General features: G+C 39.7%; 1 protein-coding gene across 12 annotated transcripts in view; it reads left to right on the top strand.

Moving 5' to 3' along the window:
* Window positions 1-722: 722 nt before the first annotated feature.
* The window catches only part of mthfd1a (methylenetetrahydrofolate dehydrogenase (NADP+ dependent) 1a, methenyltetrahydrofolate cyclohydrolase, formyltetrahydrofolate synthetase), a 35,684-nt gene continuing 12,265 nt past the window's right edge, over window positions 723-24,141 (top strand). For 5 of the 12 annotated variants that reach the window (XR_006924035.1, XM_046836223.1, XM_046836224.1 and 2 more), the window contains exons 1-25: window positions 723-1,000; window positions 1,164-1,297; window positions 1,392-1,493; window positions 2,139-2,247; window positions 4,602-4,661; window positions 4,765-4,818; window positions 5,463-5,599; window positions 6,365-6,465; window positions 7,150-7,286; window positions 9,997-10,108; window positions 10,420-10,547; window positions 11,498-11,595; window positions 12,461-12,634; window positions 14,000-14,136; window positions 15,078-15,121; window positions 15,254-15,358; window positions 15,455-15,529; window positions 17,553-17,645; window positions 17,746-17,880; window positions 17,974-18,042; window positions 19,009-19,120; window positions 21,849-21,979; window positions 22,789-22,830; window positions 22,961-23,061; window positions 23,277-23,454. Coding sequence is in view for 11 of the 12 variants with exons in the window: in XM_046836223.1 (XP_046692179.1) it covers window positions 1,393-1,493; window positions 2,139-2,247; window positions 4,602-4,661; window positions 4,765-4,818; window positions 5,463-5,599; window positions 6,365-6,465; window positions 7,150-7,286; window positions 9,997-10,108; window positions 10,420-10,547; window positions 11,498-11,595; window positions 12,461-12,634; window positions 14,000-14,136; window positions 15,078-15,121; window positions 15,254-15,358; window positions 15,455-15,529; window positions 17,553-17,645; window positions 17,746-17,880; window positions 17,974-18,042; window positions 19,009-19,120; window positions 21,849-21,979; window positions 22,789-22,830; window positions 22,961-23,061; window positions 23,277-23,454 (2,433 nt within the window). In the remaining variant the exon portion in view is untranslated. The other 7 variants (XM_046836229.1, XM_046836228.1, XM_046836231.1 and 4 more) reach the window with 7 other exon arrangements.

The raw sequence follows: 24,141 nt of genomic DNA, 5'->3' as shown, positions 1-24,141 counted from the left end.
TGCCAAGTCTTCAAATATCTAAAATAAAGGACTGTGTGATCTTTAATCACACCAAACCCAAATATTAATCACCCCCTGCCTGCTAATTGCCCCTATAGTCTCAAATGAAAGCTTACTACCCCTGGGGTTGTGCCAAAATATCACAAAAGTGAAGAAATCATAAAAATACTGAAAAAATAAAAGAGAAAATACAAATAAAAAAGGAACCGAATTCTTGAACATTCTTGACTTGCATTGTAAATGTATGCCATTTGCCAGACGCCCTTATCCAGAGCAACTTGGGGGTTAAGGGCCTTGCTCAAGGGCCCAACAATGGCAACCTTTGAGTCTTTTCACAACCTTTTCAATGTCTTAACCACTGAAGGGGTAGTTCTTGCAGCGTCGGCATATCTGTTCTAAAAAGCTTTTCATGAATATTCAGTGTGTGTGTGTGTGTGTGTGTGTGTGTGTGTGTGTGTGTGTGTGTGTGTATAACAATCATATATCTTCCTTTATATGTGCTCGCCTCAATACCGTTTTTTGCTATTTTAGATCACTGGGGGAGGAGGCTCATTTATCTGACAGGTTATCAGTATGTTCAGAATCGTGTCTCTTGAAATCATGGTGTTTTGAAGGAGGAACCTTTTCCACCCCCTTTGTGATTGGACGGTATCCAAACCTCTTTTCACTCATTGGACAAAGAAACACAAAAGGGCGGGACTTTCTCATGGGTTCACAAGAGTGCAGAGTGAGTGAATGTGTGTGAGTGTGAGAGTGTGTGTGTGGGTGTGTTTTTTCACTGGAAGCCAGCCAAGACCCTCCCAGAGCATTCCTGGCTTTCGCTGTGAAGTTCATGTGGACGTTCCTTGTTTTTCTGTAAAATCCCTCACACGACTTTGTGTAACAGAGAAATACAGAAACGGAGGGGAAAATAAATCTCGCTCTGTGATTGGCTGAGAGGGAGAAGAGACGTGATCACTTCCTTCACGTCAACAAAGGAGGCTGACCCTGATGCTCTCGGGTTGTTACTGGAAACCTTTTGAAACTTTACCCGTGTGTGTGTGTGTGTGTGTGTGTGTGTGTGTGTGTGTGTGTGTGTGTACTCATGTGCAGATATAATAAGAAGATCTGCAGCTGAACTGAAATAGTTGTAATTGTCTTATTTCTCATTGATATATTTGCAGTATTTCCAGGAGCCAAGTCTCATGAGCAGGACAGAAACAAAGCCGGAGAGATGAAACTATTTCCAAAGAAATGACAGGAGGAAACATTTCTTACACCAATGCAACACCGAGACACTGAATACACACTACATAAGGTGATCACAACACTAAGTCTGCATTCTCCTTAAACCAGAAATCCTAAATACATCTTTCATCTTTCGTCTTTCATCTTTTTGTTTTGTTTTCTAGCATGTTCCCTGTAATTGCAACGAATCTCTTCAGAAGAGCCGCAAAATGCTGGGAAAGTCGTCGCACCACAGCTACTATCATCTCCGGCACCAAGATCTCACAGTGAGTCCGTCCTCCTCGCATGTGTACCGAAGTCCAAAAGTCCAGAAGGTCGAACGAAAACACTGTAAACGATCTATAGCTCACTAATGTTCTCCTTATGTTACAAAAACAACCATCTAGAAACTTATCTCAGGAGCCCAGATATTACCGATGATAACGATTACATTAGTTTAGATTAAAGGTATGAAAATTCCAGATTTGTTAGGAAAGTGTGTCATAACCCTGTCATAAACTGTCATAACACCTGTTATAACCCTGTCATAGTCCTATTCTTTGGGATGCATTTATGAGATTGTTATAAAATATTATAAAACTCTTTTTATAAAAAAAAAAAATTATTAAAGAGACAATAGAATTATAGATCTCTAACATGTCATTACAGTGTTGTTATAAGTGCTCATTAAATGCTTATAAGCAGAAATAACATTGAAATAAGCTCTTCCTGGGACCTACATATATAGTTATAAAGCCTTGATATTGCAAATGATGAAAGCAGGTGCTGTGAATTTATACATCATTATGATGTGTTCATGTATGTGTCATAAGGGCCAATGTAGGTGTCATGAAGCCTTATGAACAACACATTCATATAATGTTTTCAAATGCTAATTTTTTTAATAAACAACCAATTAAAATTGTTATTAGCTTCCATGGTTTCTTCTCCACCAGACATGTGACAGAGCGTCTGAAGAAGGATGTAGCGGAGATGAACCAGCAGCTTCCAGGCTTTAGACCAGGCCTGGTGGTGCTACAAGTGAGTCCTGTGTATGTTTGTTTGTTTGTTTGTTTATCTCAAATTACATATTTTACTGATATTAGCAAGCTTTTTCCTCTGATAATCTGACTCTTTCTTTTATTCTTTCTTCTTCCCTTTTTTCCCTTTTCTTTCTTTTTGTCTTTGTTTCTTGCTTTCTTTTTTCCAGCTGGCCATTTGATAACATGCCATTCTCTTTCCCATCACTGATCTCACACTTTCTATGACTAATGATTACATTCATAACTTGTTATAATGAATTTATAAAGCATTAAATACACTTTCTTAGCAGTGGGTGACCTCATTTTGACCCCATACACCAGTGGGTGACCTCATTTTGACCTCATACAGCGATGCTTGGTGACAAAATGCTCCTGTTGTTTGTAAACACTGTTCTCCGCTGGTAGAGTTTATTACGATCAAGTGCCGACCCTTCTACCTACTGAGGGAATTCACAGTGTCGCTGTTTACATCCCCCCCCACCGCTAACAACAGCAACCGAATCGAGGAACTTTACCAGGCTATCAGCGAGCAACAGACAGCACACCCGGACAGATTTCTCGTCAATGCTGAGAACTAAAATAATGCAGATTTAAAATCTTTTCTGCCAAAACTTTATCAGAACATAGACTTTCCCACAAGGCAGTCAGATTAGACAACATACCTTTGTGGGTTCTAAAGGACTGTGCAAAAGAACTTAGGGATGTACTCATTAAGATCTCACTGAGTTAAACAGTCATTCCAATGTGTTTCAAAGCCCACACAATAATTCCAGTTCCATTAAAAGCCGCACTCATCCAGCCACAACAACTACCGGCCTGTTGCACTGACCTCCATCATTATGAAGTGCTTTGAGCGACTGGTCATGCAGCACATAAAATCCATTCTTCCTCCCTCATTCCAGTCATTCCAGACTCATTCCAGTTTACATATAGAACCAACAGGTCCACGGAGGATGCCATCTCAGCTGCTCTCCATCAAGCCCTTACACACCGGGCCTCTAAAGACTCCTATGTTCGAATGTTTTTCCTGAATTTTAGTTTAGCATTCAACACAATCATCTCCCAGCAGCAAATAAACAAACTGAGTCACCTGGGACTCAACTCCCCTTTGTGTAACTGGGTGCTGGATTTCTTATCAAAGAGACCACAAAATGTACGGGTCGGTGGAAATACATCAATGATCACCATGCTGAGCACAGGGGCACCACAAGGGTGTGTGCTCAGCCTGCTGCTTTTTACCCTGTTGACCCATTGTGTACACAGTTACAGCACCAACCAGATCATCAAGTTTGCAGATGACACGACTGTAGTGGGCCTCATCACCAACAACAATGAGGCCAATTACAGGAGCGAGATGAGCCGACTGATCCAGTGGACTAACGTCAACAATCTCTTCCTCAACGTGGGGACACAATCTATTTATTACAAGTACACTGCTGTTACCTCATACAAAATCTGTCTATATTGCACTGAACTACTGATATTGCACTGACTGCCTATACAAACTCTCTATACTGCATTGACAATGTGTCCACTTGATGAGAGAGAAAAGAAACGGTATTTCGATTCCTCTGTATATCTGCACATATGTTGGCATTGACAAATAAAAACCTTGAACCTTGAATACACCAGGTTTTTGACGTCATTTTAACTCCATACACCAGTGTGTGACCTCATTTTGGCCCCTTATACCAGTGTGTGACCTCATTCTGACCCCGTACACCAGTGTGTGACCTCATTTTTTCCCCATATACCAGTGTGTGACCTCATTTTCACCCCGTACACCAGTGTGTGACCTCATTTTCACCCCGTACACCAGTGTAACCTCATTTTGACCCTATATACCAATGTGTGACCTAATTTTGACCCCATACACCAGTCTGTGATCCCATTTTGATGCCATACACCAGTGTGTGACCTCATTTTGACCCCATACACTAGTGTGTGACCTCATTTTGATCCCATACACTAGTGTGTGACCTCATATTGAACCCATTCACCAGAGTGTGACCTCATTTTCTCCCCAATGCACTAGTACGTCACCTCATTTTGACCCCATACGCCAGTGTGTGACCCTGTTTTAATCCAATACACCTGTGCATAAGTCCCTTTTGGTCTTATTTACCAGTCTGTGACCCCATTTAGACCACCCAATATACTAGTGTAGCCATGTGTTTTTCTCCATACACCAGTGTGATTCTATTTTGACCCCTTCTAGAATGTGATGGCATTTTAATCAATTTTAAAAGTTCTTTTCTCTCTGTTATGGGCTTCTATTGCCTTCTTTTAAGATCAACTACCACCTGTAATGTGCAGCTGAGAAACAAAAAGAGATTTTTTTGTCCATTTCAGGTCGGGGACAGAGACGACTCTAATCTTTACATCAGTATGAAGTTAAAGGCAGCAGCCAGAGTAGGTTGGAATTCTACAGCTCGACCATGTTTACTTGTAACTGTAAATGTATTTGAATTCTCTTGATTTCTGTTTTTCACTCTCATAATGATTTGTTTTTCAGATCGGAATTAATGCTAATCACATCAGACTTCCTAAGATGGCTACAGAAGATGAGGTAAAAAAAAATTGAACATGTTCTATGGATTTTAAAATTGATTGACAATTGATCAGTGGAGACAAATTCTAGATTGAGAGTGACACATTTTGTTGTTGCAATCTGCCATTTACCCTGACCTTGGGAAAAATCCAATAACATAGGGCAAGATCAATGTCAACACACAATCGAGGGTCCGGTGATAAACACATTTTTTTTTCAAATGGTGAAAGGTCTAGACTGCAGGCAGGCTTGTATATACCATTTAGTATTAATGGATCCTTTTCAAATATGCAAGCAGCCCATTCCACAGGAACTAATGTTCTCCCATACCATCAGGGATGCAGCTTTTTGAACTGAGCCCTAATAACAAGCGGGATGGTCCCTCTCCTCTTTGGTCCAGAGGATGTGGTGAAACATTTTATTTTGATTTGTCATCTGATCACAGAACAGTTTTCCACTTTGCCACCTGAAAGAAGGTGGGAGTTTTGGAGCAACACAAGAGAAAACAACTAATGATAAGATGCAATCAGGCAATTTCTATGTAATGGAAACACACCAACAGCATAAACACAAGAGCACAGAAGATCGCTTTCTGGGTGGGAAATTTCTGACATGGTCACATCGAAGCTACAGTATTTTATAATATGTTACATGTTGTATAGGTGCTACAGAGTATAAGAATGTTTAACGAGGACCCGGATGTTCACGGCCTTATCGTCCAGCTCCCCCTGGACTCCATCAATCCCATAAACACAGAGAAAGTCACCAATGCTGTAAACCCAGACAAAGATGTGGACGGGTGAGAGATTATACTGTATTATAATATCTCTATTATAGATTTTTATGCTCACACCCAAAAATGATGTCAGCTTTCCTAAGGTGTTGGAATAAAATGTTCTATTTGCTCATGCCATTTTGTTTGTGGGTGGTGACATAATATCCGTGGTGGACCGTCTGGGTCAGCAAGTCCTCCTCTGTTGATCTAAACCTTTGACTATAAATATGTATTAAATTATCCCAATAGTCTTTTCTCTTCATTTCATAGTGTTTCTGTTTTTATTTATGTTAAAGTTTCTATCCAATCAGATTTCAGAAAGTAACAGTTCATGCTGCTTGAAAGCTGCGACTTTAACCAATCAGCTTCCGAGTTTGCAACACTTACGCCTTTTAGCATGCATCCAATAACGTCTGCATTTTCACATGCGGGAGGTGCAGCTGTGGCTCCAGTGAAAGGAGACGTATTGAATTGTGTTGGGTTTCTTACTTTATTCGTTCATTCTCACTGTATGAGATCATGTGTGTGATGCAGCGCTCTGTTCTACTGCACTTTTCTATAATAATGATGATTTCTATAGATGTGGCGTCATAATGATGGGATTAAGAGTGGATTAGTTGGGGGTCTGGGGGGTGAAATGTATGGCCTGATACTGCATTATACAATTAGTGGATAGAAAACAAATAGAAGACTGTACAACTGTACAAAAAGAAAGTAATGAGCTACCTGTATGTGTTTGTGAATGAACTGTAATAAATGAAAGCTCCACCTGTGTGTTCATGGCTACAGTCTGAACAGTGTGAATGCAGGGAAACTGGCACGAGGAGATCTGCACAACTGCTTCATCCCTTGCACACCTCACGGCTGTATGGAGCTCCTCAAACATGCAGGTGAGAAACATCACCTGTAGGAAGAAATCAGCTTGATGAGAAGCAACAGATTAAATAGCAGCATTGTTGAATTCTGGAATTGGCCAGAATACTTCTGATAGGTCCTTATAAGTTTCTGTATTATGGGTTGTGAATTTTCTATTAAAACCAGTTGATACAGTCAGGTTTCTGTAAGGAATAACTTATTTACTCAACATTTATGCAAGAAGTGTCCAGTGTCAGTTGTTTGCTCTTGTTTTCTTGTCTAATTAACTTAAAAACTTAACTTAACTTAATTAACTTAACATAGCATCCATTAGGCTATGGCCTGAATGCCATTAAGTGCTGGCATTCAAAAGATTGCACTATCAAGATAATGGACATCAAGGTTTATTAAAATAATTCAGTTTGTTTAACAATAACTGAAATTTTATTTTATTTTTATTTATTTTTTTTTTACCATTTCTACATTCCACAATTTAACACTTGAATATTTTTCCAAAACTGCCAACTCTTAGTTCCAAAATGTTCTCATTTCCCTGTGATATCCTGTATAATAGAATCTCTTAGAGATGTGCTTTAGTATAAAAAATACCAAACAATTCAGAAACAATAGTACAAAATTTCCATTAGATGTCTTTGTGGATGCAGTCCTGAGATCAGAATGTGTTTTGTGAAAACAGATGTTGAACCTTGTTTGTGCAGGTGTTTCAGTAGCAGGAAAGAACGCTGTGGTGATCGGACGCAGTAAGATCGTCGGAGCTCCCATGCATGACCTTCTCATGTGGAACCATGCCACTGTCACATGCTGTCACTCCAAAACTCCAGACCTTCCAGCTGAAGTAAGTCCTTGTTCTCATTCTTCTCTTCCTCCTACTCCAATTCGTTTAGCCTTTCTCTTCTTTCATACACAGGTTATTGAAATTTACTTTTACAAGCAATAGGTTGTTGTTTAAAATAGTTTGTTTATGTTTTTGGTGATCTTTTGGTTATAATTTATAAAGACACTGTTCTCTCTAGTGTGTATGAAAACAACAGTTTTGAATAAAAATACAATCAAATCAGGTCAAAATAAAAAAATCTGCAAACCTCTGGGAATAATAATAAGAAAAAACTCATCTTCATCTTCTTTCGGCTGCCCCATTAGAGTGCGCCACAGCAGATCATCAGTCTCCATACTACTCTGTCCTCTACATCTGCTTCTTTCAAACCAACTACCTGCATGTCTTCCCTCACCACCTTCATAAACCTCCTCCTTAATCTTCCTCTTTTCCTCCTTCCTGGTGGCTCCATCCTCAGCATTCTCCTATCGATATACCCCATGTCCCTCTTCTTCACATGTCCAAACCACCTCAATCTCACCTCACTCACATTGTCTCCAAAAACGTCTATGCTATCTCTCTAATAAACTAATTTCTAATCCTGTCCAATGTCGTCACTCCCAATGAAAATCTAAGCATCATCACCATTGTAAACAGGAAAGGGCTCAGAGCCGATCCTTGATGCAGTCCAACCGCCACCTTTAACCAGTCTGTCGTTCCTACTGCACACTTCACTGCTGTCACACTGTCCTCATACATGTCCTGCACCACCCTCACATACTTCTCTGACACACCAGACAATAACAGACACTTCCTCATACAATACCACATCTCCCTTATTTTTAAAACCTCAATCAGAGCTCTGTGTTCTGTATGTAGCTCTGTGTTCTGTATGTAGCTCTGTGTTCTGTGTGTAGCTCTGTGTTCTGTATGTCTCTCTGTGCTCTGTATGTAGCTCTGTGATCTGCTATGTAGCTCTGTGTTCTGTATGTAGCTCTGTGTTCTTGTGTGGCTCTGTGTTCTGTATGTAGCTCTGTGATCTGTTATGTAGCTCTGTGTTCTGTATGTAGCTCTGTGTTCTGTGTGTAGCTTTGTGTTATGTTATGAAGCTCTGTGTTCTATATGTAGCTCTGTGTTCTGTATGTAGCTCTGTGTTCTGTTATGTAGCTCTGTTTTCTGTATGTAGCTCTGTGTTCTGTGTGTAGCTCTGTGTTCTGTTTTGTAGCTCTGTGTTCTGTGTGTAGCTCTGTGTTCTGTTTTGTAGCTCTGTGTTCTGTGTGGAGCTCTGTGTTCTGTGTGTAGCTTTGTGTTCTGTTATGTAGCTCTGTGTTCTGTTATGTAGCTCTGTGTTCTGTTATGTAGCTCTGTGTTCTGTTATGTAGCTCTGTGTTCTGTATGTAGCTCTGTGTTCTGTATGTAACTCTGTGTTCTGTATGTAGCTCTGTGTTCTGTATGTAGCTCTGTGTTCTGTATGTAGCTCTGTGTTCTGTTATGTAGCTCTGTGTTCTGTTATGTAGCTCTGTGTTCTGTATGTAGCTCTGTGTTCTGTATGTAGCTCTGTGTTCTGTATGTAGCTCTGTGTTCTGTATGTAGCTCTGTGTTCTGTATGTAGCTCTGTGTTCTGTTATGTAGCTCTGCGTTGTGTATGTAGCTCTGTGTTCTGTAATGTAGCTTTGTGTTCTATATGTTGCTCTGTGTTCTGTATGTAGCTCTGTGTTCTGTATGTAGCTCTGTGTTCTGTTATGTAGCTCTGTGTTCTGCTATGTAGCTCTGTGTTCTGTATGTAGCTCTGTGTTCTGTATGTAGCTCTGTGTCCTGTATGTAGCTCTGTGTTCCTTTATGTAGCTCTGTGTTCTGTATGTAGCTCTATGTTCTGTTATGTCGCTCTGTGTTCTATTATGTAGCTCTGTGTTCTATTATGTAGCCCTGTGTTCAGTGTGTAGCTCTGTGTTCTGTTATGTAGCTCTGTGTTCTGTTATGTAGCTCTATGTTGTTTTATGTAGCACCAGGGTTCTGGAGAAACGTAGTTTTATTTTGGATTGTTTGGTGTGCTATTATAATAAACCAGTCACTGTTCAGCATTTACAGCCACCTCCACTTTTACTTATTACATAAAGTGGAGATTAAATAATGAGATTTGAGATTTCATCAAAGCTCAGCAAGAACACACTTGTAATTCATAATGGTAGCTCAATGGTTAAAACAGTGGACTTCCATTAGGAAGGTAGTCCCAGTAAACCCAGGTGTCACTGATGGGCCCTTGAGCAAGGCCCTTAACAATCAGGGTATCTCAGAAATGCCAAAAAAAAAAAAAAGTCATATATATATATATATATATATATATATATATATATATATATATATATATATATATATATATAAGACAAAGTTATATAGACTGATTTTATACATTTCAAATTTATATTTCTATCCACAGAAATGTTTTTTCTGCAAAGCTTTGGGACATTGTCCATTGTTAAAATAAAATTTAATTCAATTCAATTTCAGATACAAATCAGGATGAAAAAGTGGGCGGGGCTAAACAGGAATCATACTGAAACAGAATTGCTGGAAAAACACCTGTAGACTGAACCTTCATTAGTTCTATATAATAAAACAAAGAACACTTTTTATACACAGGCTCCAAGCATATATGTTTAGCAATAATCTGATTGAGAACATTCTGAAGGTCTATAGAGAAGCTCTAACAGGCTTTGTCTCCTCTGTGAAGGTCAAAAGGGCAGACATAGTGGTGGTAGGTGCTGGGAAAGCCGAGCTGCTGAAAGGCGAGTGGATAAAAGAGGGCGCTGTGGTCATCGACGTCGGCATTAACCACATCCCAGGTCTTTCTCTCATAATAGTATGATGTACTATAGGTTTATCGAGGGTCTTCACCTTTTGCTGTCATGTTCACGTTCCCTGTAAATGAGAAGACACATCAGGGGTCATACAGCATGTGAGCATAAAATGTTTGCATGGAAGTAGATTTACTTATGACCAAGATTTAGCCCAAGTGTTAGTGGTAAAAATGTGTGTAACGTACGTGTGTAAATGTACACGGCTAAAAGGCAGGTTTTAGATTTGCAGAATTACATTTTGTTTAAAGGCAAAAAAAATGTAATGCAGATTTTTAGTGTGTATTTTTTCTGCACAGACAGTAGCAGGCCGTCGGGTGTACGCGTGGTGGGAGATGTTCACTATCCATCAGCTAAAGAGCGAGCAGGCCTCATCACTCCGGTTCCTGGAGGAGTGGGACCCATGACTGTTGCCATGTTGATGGAGGTATGATTAAATTTTTTAAAAAATTCTACAAACGAATCCCCGTAATGGCATCGTGAAAAAAGTTTGTTTGAAATCTTTTTGAGTTTGATGCTACAAGCTTGACCAACTATTGTTGGGCAGTTTCTCACATTCTTCTTTGCAGAACCTCTCAAGCTCCATCAGCTTGGATGGGGAGCATCAATGCACAGCCATTTTCAGATCTCCAGAGATGTTAAAGTTGTTAAAGAGTTGTCCCGTAGACACTGCTTTGTTATCTTGGCTGTGTGCTAAGTCGTTGTCCTGTTGGAAGATGAACCGTCACCCCAGGGCCAAAGCACTCTGGAGTAGGTTTTCATCAAGGACGTCTCTGTGCATTGCTGCATTCATCTTTCCCTCGATCCTGACCAGTCTCCCAGTTCCTGCTGCTAAAAAACATCCCCACAGCATGATGCTGCCACTACCATGCTTCACTGTAGAGATGGTACTGACCAGGTGCTCAGCGGTGCCTGCTTTCCTCCAGACATTACGTTTGGCATTTAGGCCAAAGAGTTTAATCTTTGTTTCTCATGGTCTGAGAGTCCTTCAGGTGCTTTTTAGCAAAATCTAGAGCCTGCCATGTGCCTATTACTTTTAGTAGTGGCTTCCATCTGGCCACTTTACCATACAGGCCTGATTGTTGGAGCGCTGTAGAGATGATTATTCTTCTGGAAGGTTCTCCTCTCTCCACAGAGATTTCACCAGGTTCATGCAGAATTTAACGTTTGTTCTTTGTTCTAACTTGCTGTCCATGATGAAATTGCAGATGTGGTAACACTTGGTCAGAATAGCACAAATTACATCATTAGTCTCCAAACTTTTTGATACCTTCTCGTATATATGTACAGTATATGGTCTATTCTTATCATCACACTGAGCTCTTCATGGGTTTTCTCAACACAATATTTTCATCATCTCATCATTGTTATTTACAGAACACAGTCAGGAGTGCTCAAAAGTTCCTGCAGATGTACAGACCCGGGAAATGGAGTGTGACGTACACCAAGCTGAAACCAGACAAACCCTGGGCAAGGTGCGTGAACGCTGGGTTTACGATTTCATTTATTTGTGATGGTACAATCTATGGAAGAACCTCACCTGCACATGGAGGAAGGAAGTGGAAGCAGGTGACAGGTTCTCGAAAACCTTCTAACAATGCTTGACTTGCTCCCAGGGCTCTCGTATGTCCTCCTTTTATCCTTTTCGTTGTTCATTGCAACAGAACACACTCCAGTAAAACCTGTGTAAAGGTGTGTGATCCTTACTGGATCATTCACAAACTGCTAGCACAGGCCGATATAAAAAAGACACTGTGTGTCATAAGTTTCATTATTTTAAGGTTATTGCAGGCGGTGTTGATTAGATAAAAGTGACTTTAAATATAAAATAAGAGAAAATATATAACAAATATAATAAAGTGGGATTTTTTGCATAATCCAGCTTGTTAGAAATCTGGGGTCAGTGATGGTACAGCACCCCTGGAGCAGATAGGGTTAAGGGCCTTTCTCAAGGGCCCAACAGTGGCCCACTATGGGGCTTGAACCTTCGATCTTATGATCTGTAACCCAAAAGCCTTCACCACTGAACCACCACTGCTAATAAAATTGCAATGAATCTCCTAATTACACATTTACAGAAGGGATGGACGTATAATAGATATAGTTTCTTTTATGTCTGATTTCTCTCAAGGTTCCTTCCTCGTGTTCATCAGGGCCGCTTTTGCCTCATTAGGGCTGCAACAACTTGATTAATTTAATGATACTGATTCAAAATGTTCTAAAATGAATTATGTTCATCCCAAAAGCAACAGAATTAGAGCAAAGCATCAATGTACTAAAAGAAAGCATTTAACTTCAGAGTATTTGTTTTTGTAATTTCAGTCTGATTTTTACTCACAGTGACGCCTGGATCTCTCAGTGTGCTGCACGGAAGCCCATCCTTCAGCTGGCGAAGGAAATAGGACTGTTCTCGAAGGAAACGGAGCGGTATGACAGGAGCAGGGCGAGGGTGAGCCTGGATGTCCTGCAACGACTTGACAAACAGCCTGAGGGAAAATACGTAGCAGTCACTGGGTAAGATTTAACCGTGTATATATTTTTATCTCAACAGAAGGTCTGAGTTTACACTGCAACTGCTGGGCCCCTGAGCAAGGCCCTTAAGGCCCTTAATCCTCAATGGCTTAATTGTATATATTAAAATCAGTGTAAGTTGGTCTGAATGAGGGCACCTTCTCGAGTGCGTTCTCTCCGCTGCTGCTACATGAAAACAACGTATCGCAACACTACGGAGGCCGAGGCGTGTCCTGAGAGTCACATAGAATCCAGATTAACATGGCAGAGGTAGAGCTGTAATTTCCTGTACACACAACAGGAAATGAACGTCTGTTTTTATTCCTTGTATTTCTTTTTTGCACTAAAAAGACTTGTGAAATAAGTTAGAAGTCAGAAGGCACTTTGTAAATTGCTGATCTGCTGTCAGTCTGAACCAAAGACATAAAAGTTCACTGTCTGTAATATTTTTCCTGTTGGATGCATCATATAGTATCACATCGGTATACAAATAAATCTTTTGTATTGTTTTTTTATTGTTGCTTATGCATCGAGATGCGAATCACATCGGCCTCACTTATGAAGCTGTATATTTATAATGTATACATACAGTATGTATATACAGTAGGTACACAATCATGGATAATGAAGGAGATTTGTGAATAATGAGAATAATGCATAGAGTTGAATTATTTCCAGTAACTACATGCTCCTGAAGTCTTTTATTTGTCTTATTGAACAGCAAAATTCAAACAGTTAAATTTTTATTAAAGAATGGCACATCATACATATAACCATGTTATGTATTGCCCAGGATGGTATTGCATATCAAGAGCCTTTTATTATATACCTGAGCAAACGATCTAAACTGCAGTCGTAAACATAAATGTAGAACAGAAAAGGGTCTGGCTATCAGCAAACATCAAAATGAGTTTAAAAACTGAAAACATTCAACAAGAAATGTGAAGCAAAACATCTCAATATACCTCAGTATAACTGAAAGAGTTCATTCTCGAACTTTACAAGGAAACAATGGGGTATTTATGCATTTACGCTCTGAAAAAGGGCATTTTGCAGATGATCTTATCCAAAGTGAATTACAACTGAACAGTTGAGGGTTAAGGGCCTTGCTCAAGGGCCCAGCAGGAGCTTTGGTGGTGCTGGGATTTGAATTTGTGACCTTATGATCCAGAATCCAATGCCTTAATTACCGAGCTCCAACCTCCCATCGGTTTTACTCACAGAGATGCTGTCCTAGAGAATTAATCAACACCTATTGACCAATCAGAATGCAGGATTTGATGTGATGTGGTGTATGAGAGAAGGAAACCAATAATGTAGATAAAACTGTAAAGTATATTGTGTGCGTTTGTGTGTTTGTCGGCTCAGAATAACGTCAGCTGCCCAAGCTGAAGGTCGGAGCACCGTAGCTCTGGGGCTAGCTCAAGCTTTGGGAGCACATTTGAAGGTCAATGCTTTTGCCTGTGTTCGACAACCATCTCTTCGACACTGGTTAGGTGTCAGAGGTAAGAATTCCTGATGCCAGCGAGCTGAATAATATACTGTATGTATGGGTGTTTTAGTTCTATTCTTTGTTCAGTGGCTGTGAAGAGTTTTGAGACACATGCATGTTTACATTTGTTTCTCTGTAACATCCTTTTTGAAAGTCAATATCACACATGAATTAAAGAGTAAACGAGTGGATGAAAGTTCTGAGGAGTCCAAATGGGACATTTGTGTCTCTATCAGAAGAATTTGTGAGATGGTGACCAGGAGAGAACATCTAATCAGACTCCCTCACCCCTACACTCACACATGGAGGTGAAAGTTTAATAGTTTGGGGTTGTTTTGGAGCAGTGAATTTTTCGGAAAGTGAAAAGAAATCTTGAACCAACACGTCTCCCATTCCACACTTCAACACCATGCAGTTCCGTCTGGACTGCGGCTCGTTGAAACCGACTTCACCGTCCAACAAGACGATGAGCCGAATCGCACGTCTGAGTTCTATAAGTGTTATTAAGAGATCAGACAGACGTCTGGAGTGATATTTAGCATGATATGACCTGCCCAGTCACCACACCTCAATCCTACTGACCTGCTCTGGGATGAAGAAGAACATCTCCAACTAGTAAAGAACATCTTTGCAGAATTTTATGAGTTTTACTTTGCAGAAACATGGCAAAGTATTTCAGCTGAATGTTTGGAGGAAGGAAGTGTCCGGAGGCTGAGTGTGTGTAAAGCTGTTCTTCATGCTAAAGGAGGATTTTACATTGAAAATGATGTGAAACATCTGGACATTTATAGATTTGTTTGGTCATAGAAAATCTTCATACCGTTACATTGCCGAGTTTGTTGCAAAGAAACAAAAGGAACATGACAGTGTCTCTCAAAAACTCTAAAAGTCTTGGTAACTCCATACTTTTCACAGCCACTGTATGAAGCTCATATAAACACTGTTTATTACCAGGAGCTGCTGATGGAGGCGGATGTTCTCAGATCTCCATGGAGGAGGTGTGTTTCATCTTTTACCTTAGATTTTAATATTACACAGATTTGAACATCTAAAAAAAGATGCTGTGTGTGTGTGTGTGTGTGTGTGTGTGTGTGTGTGTGTGTGTGTGTGTGCGTGTGTGTGTGTCATAGGCCAATTTTCTGTTTCCAGACACTGAGGCTGTTTCAGCATCCAGTGGCTTCATCACAGACACCATTGAAACTTTCTGTCATTATCAGGACAAACTCTCTGACCAGGTTAAATCTGTGTGTGTGTGTGTGTGTGTGTGTGTGTGTGTGTGTGTGTGTGTGTGTGTGTGTTTATATTTATTCTCAAATGTTTTTTGTTTTTAGGATCTTTTTGGCCTCTTGGTGCCAGTCAGAAATGATCTCCGAGCCTTCTCGTCTTCCCAGCTCAAAAGGCTACAGGTATGAACCTGAGGCTTGAGGATGCTCATAAAGCGACATAACACTTACATAAGCTCTTTATAGGACCAATGCACAAATATGTTTACAAAGTCTCATTAAAAATTTCCTCATTAAAAATGTGATTTTAATGTCAAGTTAACTTGTGAGATTGTGTAGCTTTTTGGTGACATAAGGGTGATGTTAGAGCATTATTACAGCAGACATTGTAGCTTGATGAACTTCTTATAAGTGTACATTAGCATTTATAAAAACTGGCTCCAACAACCGTCATTAAAAATGTTTACCATCAACTTGAATGAACATTTGAGTATTGAATTGTAGTTATGAAGTGACATAAGGCTGACATTGGAGAGTTATGACAGTAGATGTTATAGTGCAATGATTTTTTACAATGTAATGTACATGAACATTTATAAAGCCAACAGTTTTTATGAAAAAAAAACTTTTCTGAATTTAAATATTTAGTTGACAACATCTGTGATAATGTAGACTTTTGGTGACATAAGGGTGACATTAGAGAGTTATAATAGCTGACATTTTGGCTCTTATTAGCTTACATTAAAATTTATGAATACTTGAACAACTTAAACAAATCTTAGTTAGATCATTGTGAAGAGGTTTGTGGACATAATGGTGACATTAGAGAGTTATGACAGTCGACTTTGTATCTTGGTGAAACTCATGACTTGGTGATTCATATCATGATGATGAGCTCTATACCTCTAGCTCTATAACTCTGTTATAAAGTGTAATAAGAAAGTTTTGTAATAACTTAGCTACAATGAACATTATATTTACACTATAAACCCAAAAGTATTGAACTGTTACCTCCAAGTTGGAGGCACACAATTGTATTGGACGTTTTGGATACGGGAGCATTGAATTTTCCCTTCATTCAAACTTTGAGATTAAACCTGTTCCAGCATGACAAAGCCCCTGTGCACAAAACCGGCTTAATGAAGATCTGCTTTCCCTGGAGTTGGAGTGAAAGATCTCCTGCTATAAACCCTATTGAACACCTTTGGAATGAATGTAAACACTGACTGCACCCCAGACCTCCTCACCCTTGTGGCTGAATGAATCTCCACAAAACCTTCACAAAATCTAGTGGAACAGAAGAGTGGAGGTTCTTATAACAGTAAATGTGGTCTAAATGTGCACATAACAAATGATTGTCCATAAAGTGTATGAAGTGCGGTTATATATATATATATATATATATATATATATATATATATATATATATATATATATATAAGTGTAACGTTACACATCTTAATATAATGTGGTAAACCACAAGTGTGTTTAGTCTCCGCCTCGCACTTTGTGCACATTCAGCATTTTTATTATTTATAAACTTTAAAACATACGGCACAATGGCAGGAGTATAAAAGTTAGCGCAGTGTCACTGTGGTCACTCGCTCTATACCAGAAATAAGATTAGTTTTGAGCATGCACGAAAATGCTAAAGAATCCATCGTGCTAGTGTTAACCACTAACCAGGAAGTGGCCAGCGGCTCACGCTAGCGCTGTGGATTCAAGATTCAAGATTTTTTTATTTGTCATAAACATTGTTATGTGCAGGATAAAACTTGCAGTGAAAATAAAAGCTAAAAAAAACAAAGATTAATATCTATTTAATTTAATTTGATCAATTTAATTAGTGCCAATTTATTTGATTACTCAATTGAAACGGTATAATAATAATTGTATTTATTCTATTTTTATAAAATATTATTTTATATAACATTTAACCAAGAAGACATTTTATTTTAATTCTTTTTAAAAATGTAAACTGTTCAAATGTTGATATTAACTATTTAAAAAAATTATTACATTTAATATAAAATTACAAGCAATTTTATGTTCTGCACTCTGTCCTCTAAGTGTACCGAAATGAAAAATCAACTTTATGGTGGTATTAGTAATATTACCCTGTGCCATGATGTTTACTGAAATGTATGCACTCGGTCATCTATTGATAAACCTGCTACAGAATGACCTCTAAGCGACCTCTGTGCAGAGACTTGGCATTGAGAAGTCTGACCCCTTCACCCTGAACCATGATGAGATCAGATGCCTGGTTCGGTTGGACATTAACCCAGACAAGAGAATGGTACGTGCCATTATGGTCACAATGCTGTCTCTCTGTTCATAGTGCATAGATGAGACTTATATAACAATGGAGGGACACTGTGTGTGTGTGTGTGTTACAGGACCGAGCGTCTTTAAACAGTGAGCTGAGGGCCATCGTGTCTCTGAGCAGGAGTGTAGAGGACATGAAGGACAGACTCGCTCGGATGGTGGTGGCTTACAGCACATCTGGAGAGCCTGTAACCACTGACGATCTGGTGTGTGTGTAGCAAGGGTGTTTGTGTGTGTTTGTGTTTGTGTTTGTGAGTAAGAGAAAGAAAAGTGAAGCATTCTGGTGTCTTTCATTTCAGGGTGTTAGTGAAGTTCTGTGTTTGGTGTTGAAGGAAACCCTGAAGCCGTGTTTGATGCAGACATTGGAGGTATAATAATACCTTTAGATTCCATGTATATATATATATATATATAAACCTGCTAACCTTACAAAAATGTTTATATTTATTATATATGTAAATATTTACCACATTACCACAGCTCATATGCTGTATGGCAAAATTACTTATGAATTCACCTATAAATGTATTCTTCTAATGCTATAATGCATTTCCTTTACTTATATACACAGTTAATAAAAATAGCAGGCAGCATACAATATACCTGTATTTATTGTACATTATATGAGGTGATATCCAGGGCTAGGTGAGTGCTATTGACAGCACCAGAGCTTGATCCAGGGGTCGGCTGTGACGTGAAGTTGATCCAGGGGAGACGTGAAGTTTTTAGGACACAGGTGAAAACAATGACTGCTCAGGAAAAGTCAAAAGAACACATTGGCGACATCTGGTGGGAAAACAGAGGAAACACATAGACTGGAACAAACAAAACATCATGTTAGTGCAGGATACAGAGGTGAAGAAAAGCCGGCAGTGAAGCAGAGCGCTTTAAAACAGTGTTAAGCCGCACACCTAGTTGTGGATTATCACCTTATGTCGTGATCACTTCCCAGCATTGATAATAATGAAGCTGTTGGAGTGATGTTTTTTGTACTATTTCTCATTTGAATGTTTTGTTCTCCAGTTTGTCTGGAAAATTTATCTTGTGCCTTGAGGTGTTTATCAAAATGACCGTTTTCACCACAGAAGATCCACCACAAAACTCTTCCATGGAGCTCATTAAGGTGGTTAGGGAATGTGTTCACTAGCATATATGAATCTGAACATGTGGAATGGCTACAGGTGTTTATAAGGCAGATTCAACTACCGATTTGTTCATTGCTCTGAACTCCTTCCAGCCAATCACAATCCGGTATTTCCACATGACCATGGTATAACAATGGTTAACATGGTACCATGGACAGCGACCTCACACATTCTCTGTGTTTCTTATAGGGAACTCCAGTCTTTCTTCATATCACTTCATCCACTGATGTCCCATGGAGCAGTCCATCCATCATTGCAGATAAAATGGCTTTAAAGTTGGTCGGGCCTCAGGGCTTTGTAGGTGAGAGCTGCTCTGTCATTCAAATTCCATTTCAAGTTCTTTTTCTTCAGCTTCTGTGCACTTCATCTCAAAGCTACACAGCTAAAATCCCCAGTGTTCTGTTATACACCTACAGACTTGGACCAGACTCGAGTCATATGAACAGCGTAGGTGTGAAATCAACACTAAGGATTTAGAGTTATTTATTTATTTATAAAAAAAAAAAAAGGTGATAAATAGGATCAAAAATAGGACAGAATTTTTAAACAAGAACATTCTGAGGGTGCCAATAATTATGGAGCTGACATTATTCCTACATATGTTTTTATGTAAGTTTATGGTATCAAAGCAGTACATGAGAGGAGTTATGAAATGAAATGCATTCATTTGTTCACACAGACCAAAAGTATTGACACCCTTCCACTAAACTGATCAATAACTCTCTTATTGACACTCTAGTGATTAATTAGGCTTAAACTCAAAATCCAAAAACCATCAAAATCCCTTTTAAGTAGCGCATTTTTCTGCAAAATGCAGTTTTAAACTTATTTTTTACCCCACAATTTATAGATAATGAAACCCCAAAACATAAAAACCCTTAAAGGATATATTGGACCTCCTCCATGAAAAGGGTTTCAAGGGTGCCAATACTTTAGGATCCGACAACATATTGCTGTGCTTACATTTTTGCGTGCACTTTCTACAAGATTAACAAATTCAGAAAAATTACTAGGTGCGGAATTTGATCTTTTAAGTTCTGCTGTTTATTACAAAAGTTTTGGCACCCAATACTGATTTTATAATATTAAAAAAACACATTGGTGGATTTCATTTTTCTTCTTTCTTTTTTCTTTCACAGCACTTTTTTTTGCCACCCACTTCGATAACAGGATACAAATTTAGACCTCAGCTCTATGCAAGAGATTTCTTACTCTTCCAACACATCAGCAAATGGAAATAAAGCAGATTTTTAGAAGACTCAAGTCAAAACTCAAATCTTTTTCAACCAGTGCATTTTTGTACAAAATATGGTTTATAAATGATTGGCACCTCCACAGTTTATAGATCATGAAACCGCACAAAGATCTTGAGGGATATACAGTGGGGCAAAAAGTATTTAGTCAGCCACCAATTGTGCAAGTTTTCCCACTTAAAAAGATGAGAGAGGCCTGTAATTTTCATCATCGGTACACTTCAACTATGAAAATAAGTATTTGGTCACCTACAAAACAGCAAGATTTTTGGCTCTCACAGACCTGTAACTTCTTCTTTAAGAGGCTCCTCTGTCCTCCACTTGTTACCTGTATTAATGGCACCTGTTTGAACTCGTTATCAGTATAAAAGACACCTGTCCACAACCTGAAACAGTCAGACTCCAAACTCCACTATGGCCAAGACCAAAGAGCTGTCAAAGGACACCAGAAACAAAACTTTAGACCTGCACCAGGCTGGAAATACTGAATCTGCAATAGGTGAGCAGCTTGGTGTGAAGAAAATAACTGTGGGAGCAATTATAAGAAAATGGAAGACATACAAGACCACTGATAATCTCCCTCGATCTGGGGCTCAACGCAAGATCTCACCCCGTGGGGTCAAAATGATCACAAGAACAGTGAGCAAAAATGCCAGAACCACACGGTCGGGATCTAGTGAATGACCTGCAAAGAGCTGGGACCAAAGTAACAAAGGCTATCATCAGTAACACACTACGCCAGGGACTCAAATCCTGCAGTGTCAGAGGTGTCCCCCTGCTTAAGCCAGTACATGTTGGGGCCCATCTGAAGTTTGCTAGAGAGCATTTGGATGATCCAGAAGAGGATTGGGAGAATGTCATATGGTCAGATGAATCCAAATAGAACTTCTTGGTAAAAACTCAACTTGTGTTTAGAGGAGAAAGAATTCTGAGTTGCATCCAAAGAACACCATACCTACTTTGAAGCATGGGGTGGAAACTGCCAAGGGACCAGGACGACTGATCCGTGTAAAGGAAAGAATGAATGGGGCCATGTATCGTGAGATTTTGAGTGAAAACCTCCTTCCATCAGCAAAGGCATTGAAGATGAAACGTGGCTGGGTCTTTCAGCATGACAATGATCCCAAACACACCACCCAGGCAACAAAGGAGTGGTTTCGTAAGAAGCATTTTAAGGTCCTGGAGTGGCCTAGCCAGTCTCCAGATCTCAACCCCATAGAAAATCTTTGGAGGGAGTTAAAAATCTGTGTTGCCCAGCGACAGCCCCAAAACATCACTGCTCTAGAGGAGATCTGCATGGAGGAATGGGCCAAACTACAGTGTGTAAAAACCTTGTGGAGACTCACAGAAAACATTTGATCTCTGTCATTGCCAACAAACGGAATATAACAAAGTATTGAGATGAACTTTTGTTATTGACCAAATACTTATTTTCCACCATCATTTGCAAATAAATTCTTTATAAATCAGACAATGTGATTTTCTGGATTTTTTTATTTTATTTTATTTTGTCTCTCATACCGATGATGAAAATTACAGGCCTCTCTCATCTATTTAAGTTGGAGAACTTGCACAATTAGTGGCTGAATAAATATTTTTTTGCCCCACTGTATTTGACCTCCTCCATGCAGAACCAAGGTTTCAAGGGTTCCAGTAGTTTTGCATCTCAATTGCTTGAATTTATGGTCCCATTTTTTCTTTTTTATGTACCTAACCATGATGTGTTTACATAAACATTTGTTTACTCTTCTTCTTCTCCACTTTCACCTTATTCAGTCACTGAGACTCCAGATTGTGAGAACTTTCTCAGCATCACGTGTCGCTTCTCAGGCCTGAGACCCCACGTGCTGGTGTTTGTGACGTCTGTACGAGCTCTGAAGATGTGCGGAGATGGTGCAGGAGCTCAGGTGAGTTTCATTGACACTCCCCAACAAAACCAAGCCTCGGCCTGCTTTATGGTTCTGTGGTTGTAGATAAAGCTGAATGTCAGCACCAGGGGGCGCTGTGGCAGGAACACAACTGAAATAGAAATAGAAACCAAGAAGCATTTTAAACGTACCAGAGATTACAGTTCATTCTACAATGACTGAGGTACTCTACACACTCCTACACACACACATACACACACACACTCTACACACACTCTACACTCCTACACACACACACACACACACACACACACATACACACACACACACACACACACACACACACACACACACACACACACTCACACTCTACACACACTCTACACACACACATACACACACAACACACAAACACTCTACACACTCACTCACACACACACACACACACACACACACACACACACACACACACACACACACACACACACACACACTCCTACACACACACACAACACACACACACATACACACACACACACACACTCCTACACACACACACACACACACACACACACACACACACACAGTCCTACACAGTCCTACACACACACACATTCCTACACACTCCTACACACACACACACACACACACACACACACACACACACACACACACACACACACACACACACACACACACAGACTCCTACACTCTCTACAATCCTACACACACTCTACACACCCCTACACACACTCACTCTACACAATCCTACACACACCCCTCCACACACACTCCTACACACACACTCCTACACACACACAATGATTCCCAGTCTTTTCTGTTTGTAGATCTCAGCATGTTTCTCTTCCTCTGATCAATACACAAAGCAGGTAAAACTCAAATCTCCCACATCTGAAAGACGTTTAGATTTCTTTATTTAGATTTTGATATGATGATGGTAAATCCTGGGTCTCAGCTTTTCAGGATGGTGTAAAATCTGGTTTCCTCTCTGTACTCTAGAACGTGGAGCTGCTGAAGAGGGGTTGTGCTCATCTGCAGAGACGTTTAGAGAAAGCCAGGACGTACGGGGTACCGCTGGTGGTGGCTGTAAACACCTTCAGGTCAGAAGGTCTTCAGCGAAATTAGGGTCTAAATTAAGTTGTTAACTCCTGCTGCTATATTTCGTTAAATCCTCTGCTCACCCTGACCATGAGTATGATTCTTAATACCAGCTCCTCTGGGTGTTATTTATGGAAGGAGTCTCTAGTGTTAGTGCTGTGGAACAATCAGAGTGAGGAGGAGGAGTGATGAAGGTGTGATGCTGTTCTGTGTGTAGTTGTGACACAGAGATGGAGGTGGAGGTGGTGTGTGATCAGGCGAGGAGTTTCGGAGCAGTTGAGGCTGTGCAGTGCAGAAGTTGGTCTGAAGGTGGCGCTGGAGCACTGGAGCTGGCACATGGTGTTCAGAGAGCAGCCGAGATCCAGAGCACAGTTCATTTCCCCTACCAGCTGCAGGTACAGTGCGGGTTCTCAACCCGGTACACACAACCCTGTTTTAAAGGTGAAATACACACATACACACTCACACACACATTCAAGTATGCACAAACACACATAAAACACAACATGCACACACACACACGCACACACACACACACATACACACAAACATATAAAAACACACACATATATACACACATGTACAAACACACAACACACACAAGTTTTGTTTATTTTCGTGTGAACTTGTAATAATATTACTACTAAAAATAAATAAATCAATGAAATAATTTGTGTGAATGGGTGTCAGTGTGTGTGTGTGTGTGTGTGTGTGTGTGTGTGTGTGTGTGTGTTGATCATTCATTAATTGCATACTTCTGTAGTTGTGTGATTGTGTACTTGTATATTTGTGTACTTGGGGTAAATATGTAGTTGTGTATGTGTGTACTTGTGTGATTGTGTAATTGTGTGATTATGCAGTTGTGTGATTTTTTCAGTTGTGTTATTGTGTAGATATGTGATTGTGTAGCTGTGTAGTTGTTTGATTGTGTATTGTGTAGTTGTTTATTTACAGTGGCGGGCCGTGTATTTGGTACCTGGGCCTTCAGTGGGGACGTCCCGACTTAATCCACCTCTTAATACCACCACATCACATCTCAATAGAAAACATCAATACAAATATAAAAACACAATATAACAACA

The sequence above is a fragment of the Silurus meridionalis genome, chromosome 23, assembly GCF_014805685.1.
Source record: "Silurus meridionalis isolate SWU-2019-XX chromosome 23, ASM1480568v1, whole genome shotgun sequence".
Taxonomy (NCBI): domain Eukaryota; kingdom Metazoa; phylum Chordata; class Actinopteri; order Siluriformes; family Siluridae; genus Silurus; species Silurus meridionalis.
This window is presented reverse-complemented; position numbering and strand designations above follow the sequence as displayed.